The 16274-nt window shown below is 44.0% G+C and overlaps 1 protein-coding gene across 3 annotated transcripts in view; it reads right to left on the bottom strand.

Moving 5' to 3' along the window:
- LRP6 (LDL receptor related protein 6) overlaps positions 1-6530 on the bottom strand; it is a 124146-nt gene extending 117616 nt beyond the window's left edge. For all 3 annotated transcript variants that reach the window (XM_082043678.1, XM_082043679.1, XM_082043680.1), the window contains exon 1: positions 6232-6530. In XM_082043678.1, the coding sequence (XP_081899804.1) occupies positions 6232-6286 (55 nt within the window). In that variant the 5' untranslated portion in view covers positions 6287-6530. The remainder of the gene's footprint in view (positions 1-6231) is intronic.
- Between the last annotated feature and the right edge of the window lie 9744 nt (positions 6531-16274).

Raw genomic sequence — 16274 nt, 5'->3', positions numbered from 1 at the left:
GTCTGGAGTAAACACAGCTCATGAGGTGCTCCAGCCTGGACAGCACACATGTTTGGGGGTGCACATCCAGTCAAGAGTAGCCTGGGAGCACTTGCCCTCAGTCACCACTGGCCTCCATAGCCGATGGACCCTAGTTAGACTGGCAGACACCGTGTGGGAATAGCCCCAGCCAAGGAGTCTCATGCAGATTGCTAATAGTTCCAAGTGGACCAAAAAAAATCCACACCCTGAGCAGCAGCACATTGGTTTACATTTAAACCAGCGAAGCCTTTTTCCACCTTGACAATAAGTTCAGGCATTGAGCCACCCTTAGATGACTTCAAGCAATTTATCCGAGCTGGCATGCCTAGTACTTGAAAAAATATTTCTTAAGTCTGTTAGTTTGTCTCATCAGGTGAAAAAAAAAAAAAAAAACAAAACTTTTAAATTTATTCATTCTGTTATGTGGCTGGGGCTTTTTGTTTGTTTAGATTTTTGAAGCACTATCAGGAAGTTGCTGTAAAGCATGAACACAGAATTTAGCACAAAAGACCCCAACTGGAGGACAGAATGACCCACAAAATAGAAAAAGTTGCCAGCACTAACAAGTACACCACAAAAGTTACAGCCCTCAGCTGGGACATGATGGTGGAACTGATTTGGGACAGAAAGAGTGTGGAGAACAGCAGTACTGCCTCAAAGGCTTATAATATTTTCACCTGCACTTCTCCACAATTCTTCAATGAAGAACATATCAGCTATCCAACAGTTTCTTTGTGGCATACTTTCCAGACCAAGCTTGGTGAACGGCATCTTTGTCAGTTCATCCATCATAACAAATATTGAGAATAAGTCATACCTCCAACTAGTAAAACAATTTCACAGCTTTTGTTTCTCATGCAGGTAAAATACTTTAAGACAAGACAGCATCAACAACTTTGAAAAAATATGCAGGATTCACCCTGAACTAGAAAATAATTTTATAAGAAAATGGAAAGAAAATACAGTGCAAGTTTAAAACAACTTGCCATCAAGCAAAGGAAAGAAGTTTTACAATTGAAATTATGCTTTAAACAGTCAAATTCTTAAGCCTATTAATTTTACTACAGATTAATAAATAACAATTCCAGTTCAAATGAACAGTTAGGGACTGTTTCTAAAGGATAAGGAAAGATGTGCACAAACTTCAAGCTTTTTGAAAATTATTGCACACTGGGTTTTTCTTTTTTTAAACACAGTTGGACCTACGTGATTTCTTTTATTTTTTTAACTCTCAAAAACACTCACATGCACTACCAATGTCAAATCTGCAACAGGCTTAAGTTAGATGTAGTGACACATGAACAACAAACAAACAAAACACCCAAACAAACGAAAACACACACATGCAGTCTCCCTTGAAAAAGGTGAACAGTCTGGTCTTTTTCATGTTGAATATGACTCATTTCTGGTAATCCAAAAATAAACCCAAACAAACCCATAAACACAAAACTACACAACTTGGAATTATCTTCCTTGTGAATTTCCTATTACCAACAAGGTAAAGGCTAACTGTTGAGCATCAGTTAAGTTTCTGAGTAATTAGAACACTAGTGCGTTTTCCAAGAGTCACTACAAAGTTTACAAATTCCTACTCTTCTATTATTCTTAATATTCCTAATCTATTAATCCACCTGTGGACCAGAGGATTCTTGGATTTCCAAAGTGTTAACATTTTAATTAACACTAATAAGTACAAGCAAGAGTTTTACTCACTGCTTTGACAGAACAACAAAGGAAAAACGTATGAAATCCTATGACACCTGATGTTCCCGTTACCTTCTACATACTCTTAACTTCTAGAATTTAAGCAAACACACTGGCCACCTTACGGAAACCTGAATTCTTTGGCAATGGACAGGGGAGAATGCTTACTATTGAGTTCCGGAGGCATAAGCAGTTTCAAAAAAATAACAAACAAAAAAACCCAACATGTTAACTGTTTTTCCTCTGGGAAAAAGTTGTGGGTAAGTGTAGGAGTAAGAGGAAAAATATAAAGGAGAAAATAACATTTTGGTATCATAAAGAAGGAAAACAAATGATTTTTGATTAAGAAAAATTACATAGCTAGTTGATTAAGATCTTCTGTCGCAAATATGATCATTTTTCAAATCTGACATCAAGATCTCACACATGGCCCTCATAAACAGAATTAAAACTATAATCCCATTTCTGCCACATTGATTATATCACGAGGGAGTAATTCTATTTAGGTAATGTGATCCTGTAACAAGATACTAAAAAAAAAATCTGTATGAATGTTGCCATTTTCTATGTCTGTTTATATTAAAAACATTTTCTTATTGTTCTCTCTGTATAAATAATGAAGCTCAGAAAGCATTCCATCTTTTAAACTGACATGTTCTTTCTCCAAACAGTTTATAATATTTTGCAAAGGAAGTAAAGTATTACTAACTAAACCATCACTTCTTTTAAACACCTTTTGAATAGTATTTTCTTAAAACTGTATTATAAATCAAATGGGAAAAGGTATTGCAGCATTCCTGTTCTATTACTGACTGGTAGGTTTGACTCCATTTCAAAACTGGCGGGGTACTGTGCCAATTCCATTGAAATAGAAAGGTCTGTAGCAAGAAAAATTACCAGAAGACAAAAAAAAAACCCCATCCTGTTTTCATAACTTTCTCACAGGAGAACATAAGGAAAAAAGAAGAAACAACTACAAGCTCATTTCTACTTGCATGACTGTGTTCAGACCAAGTTCTGTCCACATGGAGCAAATATCGAGCCTGTTAACATTGTGAATCTCTTGCCATAAATATTTATAAACTACAAGAATATCTGGAGAGCTTAATGAAGGTTCTCTATGTCAGCTTGCCTGCCAAATATATAAATAGGAAAAGGTTGGGTGCCAATACCCAACATAAATGTACATTCCATTAGAGATGTAATGCTTTCCCTTTTGAAGCTTTGGACAATTACCACAAAACAATGACACAGTTTCATTGTTTAGAGTGCTGCGTATTCTGTAACTCTGCAAGCAGTACACTCTGAAACTAAACAAGTGATGTATAACTTGAAAAACTAAAGGGCATTATTAGAAACTGTATGTCTCTCACCTAAGAGCAATGACCCTCTGGAAGTGCCATCACTACAAAGCACTTGGCACAGCAGAAGTGGAAGTATTCACTGCATGCTGATCCTAAACCTCATGTATACACAGCAACAGTCACCCTTGGTGAGCCACAGCGTTCAGGTTTAAGGGCTCAACTTTTAAGCAAGCAATGCCAAGTGCTTTATATGAATGTGAACAGTCCATCCCTGAAGTCTGCAAGACAGTTGCAAACCCCCAGGTCTTTCTAAGCAACTTATGTCACTTACCAGTAAAAGGCCATCTATGGGAAATTCTTTACCAACATAAATTCTCCTTCACTGGCAACAATTGCCAATCATGGGCCATTGAAGAAGTGGGTGGCAGCAAAGAATTTCACCAACCAAGTGTAGTTTACTAATGAAATCTCTCTCAGGCAAGCCAGCTGAAGCATGAGGGGCACCCAGCAGGAGAACTGGGAGAGGAGCCGAGCATGCTCCCAGGTATGGCAGGGCCATCAGCTCACCCAGAAGCAGGAGTACACAACAAAGCTTTAGTAACAACTATGTTTCTGGTGCCACTTGACAATAACACACACCTCTCCCTATAGTACAAGGAAGTGGACTCTTTTGAAGAAGCCACCAGCAAAGCAACCCAAATATTTAGAACAGAGACTGGGCTGCGATGAGGGTCAGGAGGTTCCAAGAAAGCAACTCCTTTCTTTCTTCAACCAGAATTTGAAAACAAACAAACAAAAGCAACAAAAAAAAAACCAACCCCAAACCACAGAACCTCCACAGCAAGCTGTCTTGACAGTAAGCTCTTGCCTCCTAGAAATCCAAATACCTGCCCTGAAAATGTCAGTAGGATCTGGCCTGTCACACTCCTTTGGATGACTCTGAAATACCGGTGCCTTGCCCTGTCCATCCATTTCTGGCTAGTAACAGCCTGGTACTTCTTCAAGTCCTTAACAGCTCACAGGGCACTGCATTTCCAGGTTACCAATTTTGTTCCCTTCCAGATCGGTAATCAAGTCTACCACAGTTTCCTCAGACTAATGATCACAGATTAGTTGTTGTAAACCTCTGTTCATTTGCTTTTTTCTAAGTTAACAGAAAAGGGAGGCTAGCTCTGCAAGCAAAGAGGATGCTGCCATCCACAAATACACCCTATTACATTTTCTGAGTTTCAGTCTCAAGCACTGTTGGCTTGGAATCCTTCACAGCAGTGAATTCACAAACCTAATAGTGAACTTCATAACTTTACTTTCATGTATAAACTTATTCATAATCGAGCTGGCACTGCCTCTGCCTCATTAAGGAACTGCTGACACCTCTTCTGAACTCAACACATCTTATTGAAACCAATTCTACTTGCATAGATGTTGTTTATTAGAGAGGATGCATGCATTAAAATTTGATTTTTGTTTCTTCAGAGTTCAGCTGTTCCTGCTGTTTATCTAAGGTAACAATTAGCCAGTAGGAAAGTTACCACTATGTCACAAACAGAAGATTATGACTTCAGGTAAGTGATCAAACAGTAGGAGACCAGGAACACAGAAGAAACAAAAACACTGTTTGGATACAAATGCCCTTGGCAGCAGAAAAAGATGAGAGACAAGAAACAAAATGACAGTCTGGATGGTTTATAAACTGAATGTTTCTCCAAAGTGTCTTATTAAGCATCATCAAGTAGACAAAAATTTGCAAAATCACACATCACTGTTTTGATATTTGAAGAAATTACAGTGACAATACTATGTGACATTACATATGACAGCGATTTCTGTGCTGTCATTTGAATTAGGTTGAACAGCAAGTTAAGAGACAAACAAATGGTTTATTAAGAACAGGTACGATTGTTACTTAATAAAATGAACTAATTAGGAAAGTTCCTCTCTGTACTCCAGACCCAACTTAACTTCTGAAAATTGGGGTTTAACCACCACAATAGGAGTACAAAATGTAACGCAGCTCATTTAAATAAGTATACTTGTATCTTTGCAAACAGGATACAATATGGCAAACAGATGCATAGGAAAAAAAAAAAGGGGGGGTGGTACGGAGAGGAAAATTTTTGTTTTGCAGAGCACTGAGCAACTGGAGACTGCGCAGTTACTTCAACCTAAATCACCTTGACTCTAGCTTTCGTCAAAACACACTAGCGTTGATGAATTTTCTAAATCTAAGTGTGGTTGATTAACTGTTAGCAATTAATTTCTTCTCCCAGCTAGCATGAAAAAATACCAGTAAACAGCAAAATGATGGATGCCAACACCACAGGTGATCTCTTCCGAGAAAGACTGAACACAGAGAAATAGTTACCGTATTAAAGTTCACAGCATTTAAAAAAAAAAAAAAAAAACCTCAGTTTTCTTACCAGTTGTGCCCTATAAGACTAGAAATTTTATTGGAGAGGGGAACTGGAATAAAAATTCTCGGCTACTTTAAGTGACATCCCCTTGTAAGGCACTCGCCTGCTGATTTAAAGCTGTATGAACATTCGTGGCAATGAAACACAAACTTCTCCCAAGTCCCAGCACAGAGCCAGCACACAGCTGAGAGGCGCATTCATTCCTCCTCTATCCAGCTCTGCACGCTCCCTTCGCTACGAGGAGGCTTTTCAGTGAAAACACCCGTGAAGTGAAAACACTTTCCAAGTCCCTCCACGGTGAATACGTGAAGCTCCCTCCCAGCACCCGGCGGGATAAAACCCCCGCTCTCGGGGGGAAAAGAGGGGAGCCTGGCGACAGCAACAGCGGAATCAGCCTGACACCGATGGGCCGGGAGCTGCGGGCCGCCCACTCAGGGGGTGCGGAGAGATGGGGGTGCGTGTGCTGATTTGGGGGGGGGGGGCTTTAAAAATAAATAAACAAAAATTTAAAACAAACTTGGAAACAACAATGGGGCGGTGAGAGAAGCGGCCGGCGGCCGCTGGCAGGGCGGGCTGCTCCCAAGCGCGGCTCGGGCCGCCGGGGAAGTTGCTCGGGAGCCGGGGAGGCCCGTGGCGGCGGCCGGGCCAGAGCGCTGCCCCCGCGCCGGGCCCCGCGCCCCACCGGCAGCCAGGCCTCTCCCCTCCCGCACGCCCAAACATGGCCCCTCGCCACCAACCCTGCAACTTTTACCTCCCCCCCCCGCCACTGCCGCCCCCGCCCCGCTCACCTCTCATCAGGGAACAAAAACTGCAGGCAAGTAGGCTGCGCAGGACGGCCCCCATCTTCCTTCCCTCCTCGCTCTCACCGGCGGGGAGGCGGCGGCGAGGAGCAGCACCTCCGCTGCCAGTTCATGCTTCCAGGCGGGCGGGGGAGGTGGCAGGGAAGGGAGCGGGGCGCGGGGGGGGCAGAAGGCGGGGAAGGGCGGCCGCGGAGATTCCCCCCTCGCCGGTCCCTAGCAGGCCACCAGCTCCGCCGCGCCGCCGCGGGAGCGGGCGCTGCCCTCCATGCCGGCCGCCTCTCACCGCAACCGCCGCGGCCGTTCTCCCACCCACCCCTCCGCTCGCTTGCCCGGCCTCCGCCTCCACCGGGCGCGCACAGGCGCAGGGATACAGTCCTCCTCCTCCTCCTTCCCCCTCCTCTCCCGGCCTCGCCTCCGCCTCCCCGCGCCGCGCCCGGACGGCTCCCGGCTCCCGGAGCAGCGCCCGCCCCCCCGGCACCTCTCCCGTCAGGGAGGGAGCGGGCGGGCGGAGGGGCGGGAGCGGGCACGCGCGCGCAGCCTTCACACACCGACACACACACACACGCACGCCCGGGCGCCCCGCGGCTGACAAAAGCCCGGCGGGGGCTGCGCCCCGGCGGGACCGGGGTCACTGGCGAGGGGAGGGGCGGGCTGGGTCGCGGCGCTTTCCGAAGTGTCCACCCGAGGACAGGGTGAAGGGGACACGGCGGGTGGGGGGAGGGGCGGCCGCCACTGTTGCATTCCAGCGGGACTACTTGCCGCCCTTCGCCCCTCCGCCGCCTGCGATGCGGCCTGCGGAGCAACACCGGACCGCGAGGGACGGGACTAGTTTCTGCCACTGAGCAGCAGCGGCGGCACAAAGGCGGCGGCCGCTCCTCCGCCAGGTGACGGTGGCCGAGGGTCGGGCGGGCGGCCCGGGATCCCTCGGGACCCTGGGCTCCTTCCTCGAGTGTTGCCCTCCCGCTTTCCGGGAGGGGCCTCCGAGGCGAAGGCTGCGGAGCTGGGGGGGGGCGGGGAGCGGGGTGTAACATTGATAGTATCTCTCGGGAAGAGGGGGGGGAGGCGGGAATTAAGTAGTACGGTAAAATCGAGTTACAATTAATACCCCCCAGCATGGGCGTTCGAGAGCGATAATGTTGATCGTTCCCAGAGCGGAGCCAGCGGGCGTTCCTTATCGATAGCACGTGCTGCCTGGCTGATGTAATGGGGTGTGATTGATTTCCCAGCACTTTGGGGGTGGTTCGGGCTTTTGACCTCCTTGCTAAACTGCAAGGAGTAAGCTGCTGTAGTAGACTGCTTGGAGCCGTTTTGCAAATAAAATTTAAAAAAAAAGGTGGCTAACATGCTGTGTTTAAACACAACTTTCCTTATTGCATCCATGTCAACACCCTTTCTGAAGAAGCTAAAAAGTTGAGATTTTGTAATACACCTTAAAAAAAAAAAAAAAAAACACAAACTTCCCTACCTACTTTGTTCTTTCCTAATAAACAATACAAAATGCAGCTCTCTCGTGTTTCCTCTAGATAAGAAAATCTACTCAGGATTTCTGCAAGGAACATTAGGTCTGAATGTCTAAATCACATTCTCGTAAACAGCTGGTTAGTAAAATAATGATATGAAAATAATATGATTTGAGATCCCTGCATTCAGAAGTCAGTATTTCCTTCAGCATTATTAGAAACTTACAGAAACATTTGATTTCGTATCTGTTGTACATATATTTTCATAGCATTTCTTGTGATTACGGTAGGAGGTAAAATCTGGGCCAGACTGGAGGCCTGAGGGTTGTGGGCTTGACTCTCAACATCGGGCTCCTGGAGTCATGTGATAATGTCAGACTCTCAGCTTTTACTGGGGAGAAACAAGAGAAAAACAAGAGTTTTACAAAAATAATTATGTTTCCAACCTTCAGGGTTGCAAGAAAACCATTGTGACTCAACAGCAACACCTGCCCAAGGCCAGGTCTACATTACAAAATGTTGTTCTTGACTCTCAGCCGGAAGAAACAGCCTCCTCTGTTACTGTACTGTCAGCTGGGAGGATTAGCAAACTGGAGCAAGATCCACATGGACAGTGGAGGGGAAGGGCTTCCCATGCAAAAATGTACCTAGACAGTAGATAACCTGCATCAAACTCATGTTGTCACCACCAGATTTTGCAGGAGCAGGCAGAAGGATCACACCTTTATATATATATTTTCATCACTTAATTGGAATTAGAGAAGCAAAAGACGTTTGTGGGGGGTTTTTCCCTTATAGTGTGTGCTCATCATGTTGCGCCAGCTGTGATGAACCTCTTACAAAGTGTGGCAGATCTGTAATGAATTCTTAGTATCTTAAACAGTGCACAGCTGAGGGAAACGTCAGGTCCAAACCCCTGCATCACAGAACACATTTCTCTACATGTTGTTCCCTCTCACACCTTATCTGTTTCTACTGGAAACACTCTGGTGACTTGACTTCATCTCCCTTGGGAGCCTGATCCCCTGCCTGGAGTTGCTCTTACTTGTGAAGACATCTTCCCTGCTGTCCAGGCTGAGTGGTTTTATTTTTAGCTTTCAAACATCATGTGCTGTCACCCCTCACACTGGTGCATTTCACCATTTTTCTAGAATTCAAACACTTTCCTGCTTGGATTTCCTCTGAGCCATTTAATGATTATTGGCTTCACCTCACTCGGCCTAGTCTCTTTCCCCTACAGCCTATTTAGACACAATTTTCTCTCCATTCCAGGCCAGGCAGCTTTTTTTTGAACCCTTTTCCCCATCAATGCTTAGGATTCAAGACCAAGCCTATCTCCTAACTCTTTCTCAGCTTTACTTCCAATTCATACACATAGAATTAACTCCATGGCAGAGGTTTTTACAAAGTAAAATAGGAGGCAAGATTACGGCACACAGAAAAGCCTCTGACAGGCAAGGTTTCTGTGTGACGATTATGTTCCTTTATTTGAGCTTAAAGTCAGAATAAATGAGACCAGAGAGGCAATGTCTCTTTTTATTTAGTAAGAAGTTCCCCTTGTTGGTTGCAGTTATTTTCATTAACCTTAGAAAGAGAAACCTCAGATTGCTGGCTCAAATCCAGTCTGCAGCTCCAACTGCTAAGAAACCTGCAGAGCCTTACCTGTACTGCCGGACTTAGGTGGTGGCTCAATGATAAAAGAGCTTTCACAGGATTTTTTTTGTGATATGCCCAGGTTAGTTCCCTGGTTTGGTTGGTGGCTCACATCACAGGCAGTTGTGTCAGCACACAGGACAGCCAGGGAGAGCAGCTGGAGCTCCTGAAACCAGCAGTGCCTGCCCAAGTCATTCCATCTTTGCGCTGTGCCCCAAGTTCCAGTGGAGTCAATGGGATCTTTTGTAGGACCGGGGCCCAAGTCCCCATGAGCAAAAGCTGTTAGGAGAAGATGGCTGCTCAGCAAATGAATTTGTGGCTGCCCACATCACAGAAACCACTATCATAATTAGCTCTCTCGCTGAATGTCTCAACAAGAATTACTGGGCATGGCATGGCGAAATCCTGGTCCCTCTGAAGTCAATGGCAAAACTCTCACTGACTTCAAAAGAGCCAAGGTTTCATACTGAAACTCTAGCTCAAGTCCTCTCTTGCCCCCAGCAGGAAAGTCTGCAGCACCGTAGCTTGGGAAATGGGATGTGAAGTAGTCATGACTTCACCAGTGATGCATGTTACAACCATTTTACAGATAAAATAGGACACCCCGACTTGCGGCATCATCACCTTAGCACTTTGCCTACATCATACAGCTTATAAAGAAAAATGTTTAATCTGACTCTTACCCAAAACAAGGTCAGCTCTAGTAAATATGATAGATATGCCTGATGAGGTTTGTCCTGTTGCAAGACTGCAATGAGTTCACCACGGTGTTCCTCCAGTGAAGAGAGTACAACATCCTCTAGTCCTACCTAAAGTCCAATAACAAGCAGACATCCTTTCCCCCTCATTTTTACTCCCATACCGTATGAACTGCACCTTTTCACCAGGACATAGGCAGCTTAGGAGCAGATTTTCTTGGACTGGTAGTCATGCCTCTGGTCCAGAAATTTTCTCCAGGCCACGAGACCTTACTTGTTTTTGCAGTTACTCTCTGCAGGGCTCCCCACAGTCTGTCAAACCACAGCAAACATAGCACTCCTGCTACTCCTGTGGCAATTTTCCCATCAAACATCCCATCAAATCCCCTTTTTTATCACATACAGAGTTGCCTCTTCTCCCTGTGTTTCAGTTTCCCCTCCGGGCTCTGTTAGGTATAATACCCATTCTTTCTTTCTTTCCTATCTCCTCTACCAGAAGAGGTTGCTTGGTGCCCAGGATGAGAACTGCATTTCTTTGTGGCTAAAAAAAAATCCTTACAACAAAAACTTCACAGAGGAGAAGGTGCTCGAGTTCAGCAGCCCATACAGGCAAGCCAGTCCGACAGGAATCTAGCAATATCCCCAAGGGGAAATATGAAATAAGATGCCCTGAAAGGCTTGGGCATTTTCTTGACGCCTTTGGAGGAGCGGTTGGACTCCTGCTGATGGTACATCCGAGGTCAGGCTGTCTATCTACTATCTCTTTTCTCGTCTTCCATCTCCCAGGGAGCTGAAAAATAGCACTGCCTGAGGATACGCTTCTTCAGCAGTCGTGTTTTCAGTGTGAACCATGCAGGATTCTGATTTTAATTTGGCACTGCCCACCAGACCACAGGGGCAGTCCAAGGCTTTCCTTAGGAATATTTAGCCATGGCTACATTTCAAAGCCAAATTACAAAAATGTCATTTGAGAAAGTTACAGTTCTAAAATTTGTGAAGTACTTTAATGCTAGGTCGATACAGCGAAAACATCCTTTTAAAAGAGCTCACATTTCAGGCTGACAGACACCAAAACACTATTTTGTTTTAGTTTGCTCAAATTTTCAAAACCAGACAGCATCTGGGCTCTATTAACCATAACGTGCGTGCCTTTTAAGCAATAACAATTTAAGATTATTTCCTTTTCAAACCCCTTTCATGGAGTTCAGCATTTTGCAATACACATCCATAATATTTAACAATTCTGCTTTGCACTGCAACCTTTGAAGTTTAAAAATTAGTTACTGGCAAAGCATTGTACATTTGCTTGCAGTCTTCTGGTCACAGGGATTAATGACTAGAAGTTATGCCTATGGTCGAGAAAGGTAAGTCATTGTGTCACAGTATTAGCAATCTTTCCGACAACAATTTTCAATCTTTATGTAATGCACATGGTGTGACACATCATTTGTGTGTAGGAAAGAGCTCATTTGCAACTTGAAATAGCCACTTCTGGGCTACAGTGCTGTACCAGGGAAGTTCAGTTTATGGCAAGCAAAAAGACTCGTCCCTCGCCAGTTGAAACTCTGTGAGGAAGATTCACATTTGTATTTCCTATTTATATTTATACTTATTTTTATATTCCTTATATTAATATATAAATTAGCCTGCAACTCAGCCAAGACACAAAGCACCTCAAGACTATGGCTATGGATCATCAACAGTGATACCTCTTCAGGGGTGGGTTTTTTGTTAGCTGTTAGGTAAGTTCTCAAAACAGGCTAGAAAAGCAAGATGAGTTCCTCGGCGTAGAAAACACTGCCCTCTAATGGTTAATCTTTAGGTTTAATGCCTGAGATGTTTGACGAAACCCTCCTCTTTTAAGAGATTTGTAAGGTAAGGTCACGCAAATGCAAGCTATTGAAACAATTTATTATTTCAAGGAAAACACAAATATTTTTTACCCTCTTAATTGCTTTATAGGTAGCAATTAAAAATAAGGATGGATGCATATTTTTGGTAACATTTTCATTAAGTTACCGCTACCCGGGATTTCTCAGCAAAAAATTGATGCCTCTGACAATTCAGAACTATTAGTCATACTCTGTTCGATAAGTTTTATGTTTCACTGTGGGAAGTGTGTTTCAAGGCCTGGAAAGTCAGCATTCAGGACATGTGTAAGACCCCAGTTTATTTCAGAATCATAAGAATGATTGTGGATGCCCTAGAGTATGATACCATTCTTGAATAAGTAAACTTCAAGGACAAATTTTTTTATTTTTTTTTTTTTTTTATCTTTAAATCAACTAATCACAATGCAAATAATGATTAGTCCTTGCTCACTCCTCAACTAATGAAATCCCAAGATAATTTACAGTGGCTGATTCTACAGTCTGCCCTTTTAAAATAGGCCTTGCCAGTAACTCAGTTAGTGAATTTCTGGTTTATTAGAAATGTGGTGATCTTTGCATCAGAGCTATAGGACTTGAAGGGAACAGCTGAAGTGGAAACAGAGTGCCAAATTCTGCCCCATACCCTGCCATCGACTGGCAGTGGCACTGAGCGCAAGGTGTGCTGTAGCCACCCGTGCCTCCACAAAAGATACTTGAAATACAGGCACAGGACAGCAAAAAGCTCCACAGACGTTCACCCCGGCCATTAGCTCAAGTATCTCCCATTGATTTCATCGCCTGTTAGAGGAGGAGTCAATGCGGGTCCTTAAGCTTGCACTGGCTCCATGTATAAAGGGTTCCACAGCTTATGGCCACTAACTCATTCTTCAACTGATGAGGGGATGGAAGAGGCAATTATATATGATTGAAGTCCCATTTGCTGCTTTTCCATCTCCATTAGTTCTTTGAATAATTTCCCTACAGTGTGGACTTTGATAAAGGCTCTTCCAGTACAGCTGGCAACTGAATGTAGATAAATGACAAAGGAAAACACAGAGAAAGGCAGACCCACTCCCCATATATATTTGTTAAAAACAGTTGTGCCTGATATATAGATATTATTGAAGGATCATCATATTCCATTTTAGCATAATTAGATTCTATTTTCTTCTCCCAAGGAAAAAAGATATTAGAGTGAGGCTATCCAATCCATTCCTCATCCTTCCTTCTTCCTCCCCTCCCCAGTCAAACCTACAAAGACAGTATTTGGTCACATGGATCTTTGAATAAAAGACAGAGAATTGTGTCTGAATAGCCCTGACTCATAAAGCTCCTTCCAATTCCTTTTTCAACATCGGAGCTTTTGCAGTTAATGCAACTTTTACTAATTTTTTCGTTCCTACAATTGTGAAAAATCTAATACCTTTACAATGACCTGAAAAGAGCTTGCGCAGAACAAAATCCCCATTTAATCTTGGCATATTAAGAAATCTTTTCTTTGAACAATACATTTAAAATGCTATTTTCCTCAAACACTTTTTTTTTTTTTTTAAGATAAGTAAAGCTCTAAGTGTTGAAAGAAATTATAATTTAGAGTCCTATCTTCATTTGTGGTTTAAGAATCCTGGCACTTTAACTGAAGGAAACATTAGGGAGGATATGTGCTTCCTATGGTACGCTGCGGCAGTAAATCCTGAACTCAGTATATCAAAAGGTGCTCCAGTTACCATGTTAAAAAAATAAAAATTAAAAAAAAAAAAAAAAGGGAAAAAAAAAGGAGCCAAAGACCCAAACCACTTAAAGATCAGAGAAAAAAATGTTTGCAGAACATTATATACACCAGTAATTTAGCTGTTGCTCAGTGATTTAGCTGTTGCTCCCACTTTGTGTACTACACCTCAGTTAGAGACAAAGAAACATAGAATCACAGAACCATAGAATCACAGAGTAGTTTGGGTTGGAAAGGACCTTTAAAGACCATGTAGTTCCAGCCCTGCTGCCATAGACAGGGACATCTTTCACTAGACCAGGTTGCTCAAAGCTCCATCCAACCTCTCCTTGAACACTTCCAGGGTTGGGTCAATCCACGGCTTCTCTGGGCAGCCTGTTCCAGTGCCTCACCACCCTCATAGTAAAACATGTCTTACTTATGTACAATCTAAATCTGCCCTTTCTGAGTTTAAAACAATTGTCCCTTGTCCTCTTACTATAGCCCCTGGTAAAAAGTTTCTTTTTCTAAGCCCCCTTTATATATTGAAAGGCCACAATAAGGTCACCCTGGAGACTCCTCCAGGCTGAACAACCACAACCTTGTCAGAGAGGTATTCTACCCTTCTGATCGTGGACCTTTTCTGAATCCATTCCAACAGGCCCAAGCCTAACAGGTCCAGGACCCCAGATCTGGATGTAGTACTCCTGCATCTCACAAGAGCAGACTAGAGGGGTAGAACCACCTCCCTCAACCTGCTGGCCATACTTCTTGTGATGCCACCCAGGGTATGGTCGGTTTTCTGGGCTGGGTCATATCTATTTTTTCATGTACCAGTACCCCCAAGTCCTTATCCACAGGGCTGCTCTCAATCCATTCATCCCTCAGTCTGTATTGATACTGGGGGTTGTCCTGACTCAGGTGTGGGACCTTGTACATGGCCTTGTTGAACTTCATGAGGTTTGCATGGACCCAATCCTCAAACTTTTCCAGGCCTCTCTGGATGGCATCCCCTCCCCCAGGTGTATCAAGTGCTCCACTCAGCTTGGTGTCATCCGCAAACTGACTGAGGGTGCACTCAGGCCCACTGTCTATGTCATTCATAAATATATTAAACAGAGAGAGAGAGAGAGAGAGTTCTGGGTCAGCTGTTCTGGCAGTGTAGGAATTAACCTTATCTCAGCCAACCCAGCACATTCCACCCCTTATTCTATACCATTTATATCATGCTCAAATTTTACACTTACCAACATGTTTCAACTAATTACTACGACCTTAAATATATATATACATATATACACACACAGATATTTCCTCCTTTACTTCATGGCACAATCTCATTCCTTTGAAATGTTCATTAAGTCCATTATTTTGGACTCTATCAGGATGATCCCATGGGGCAAGAAATATGGAGTGTCATGTTGGAGTGCCGTATGGTTGCACGCTGCATCTGGAACTCATAGTTTGTGCTCAATGTTTGCAGGTCAAAGGCATCAACCTCGAGGAGGTGGCTGGATGCCAGCTGTTGGAGCCAGCTCTGGTTCCATTATTGCTGCATGTTGTTCACTTTTGTTGAAGTTCATTCTTTGTTAGCCAGAAAGGTACTTACCGAATACTGTTAGTACAATATATAGTATTACGCACCAATTACCATCATACATTCCACATCACAGGAGTATTCTCAACCAGAATCAGATCCCCCTGAGTTACATGCCGGATTCCTTCATCCTTCAGCATTACCCACCACATGCACCCAGGTCCCTGAGCAAAAGCAATCCCACGGGTGGGTTTGCCTTTGCCCGAGGCAGGAGTGACCCAGACTATTTTCCCCAACACATTCTTCAGGAGCATCACAGGGACTTTATCTCCTTCTACAGAGTGTGGAAGCTTTGATTGGGCAGGGCCAGCTCAACTGGTAGATCCCCTGGTGTTAACTGACCTGTTGGCCTTTGCTAGATTTGAATCCCAGTTTCTAAAAGTTCCACCACCCATTGCTCTTAGTGTAGTCTTTAACAGTCCATTGTACCGTTCTGTTTTCCCAGAGGCTGGCACATGATAGGGGATGTGATATACTCAATGCCATGCTCTTTGGCCCAAGTGTCTATGAGGTTGTTCTGGACACGAGTTCCATTGTCTGACTCAGTTCTCTCTGGGGTGCCGTGTCACCACAGGACTTGCTTTTCAAGGCCCAGGATAGTGTTCCGGGCAGTGTCATGGGGCACAGGGTGTGTTTCCAGGCATCCTGTGGCTGCTTCTACCATGGTGAACACATTGCGCTTGCCATGTTGGGTTTGTGGGAGTGTAATACAGTCAATCTGCCAGGCCTCCTCATATTTACACTTCAGCCATCACCTCCCATACCACACAGGATTTAACCACTCGGCTTGTTTGATTGTAGCACATTTCACAGTCATGAATAACCTGTGCAACAGTGTCCATGGTCAAGTCCACCCCTCCATCACGAGCCCATCTATATGTTGCATCCTTTCCTTGATGACCTGAGGCATCATGGGCCCACTGAGCTACAAATAACTCACCTTTGTGTTACTAGTCCAAATCTACCTGAGCCACTTTTATCCTGGCAGCTTGATCCACCTGATGATTGATTTGATGTTCTTCAGTGGACTGACTTTTAGGCACA

The sequence above is a fragment of the Streptopelia decaocto genome (assembly GCF_964273445.1).
Source record: "Streptopelia decaocto genome assembly, chromosome: 1".
In the NCBI taxonomy this organism is placed as follows: domain Eukaryota; kingdom Metazoa; phylum Chordata; class Aves; order Columbiformes; family Columbidae; genus Streptopelia; species Streptopelia decaocto.
This window is presented reverse-complemented; position numbering and strand designations above follow the sequence as displayed.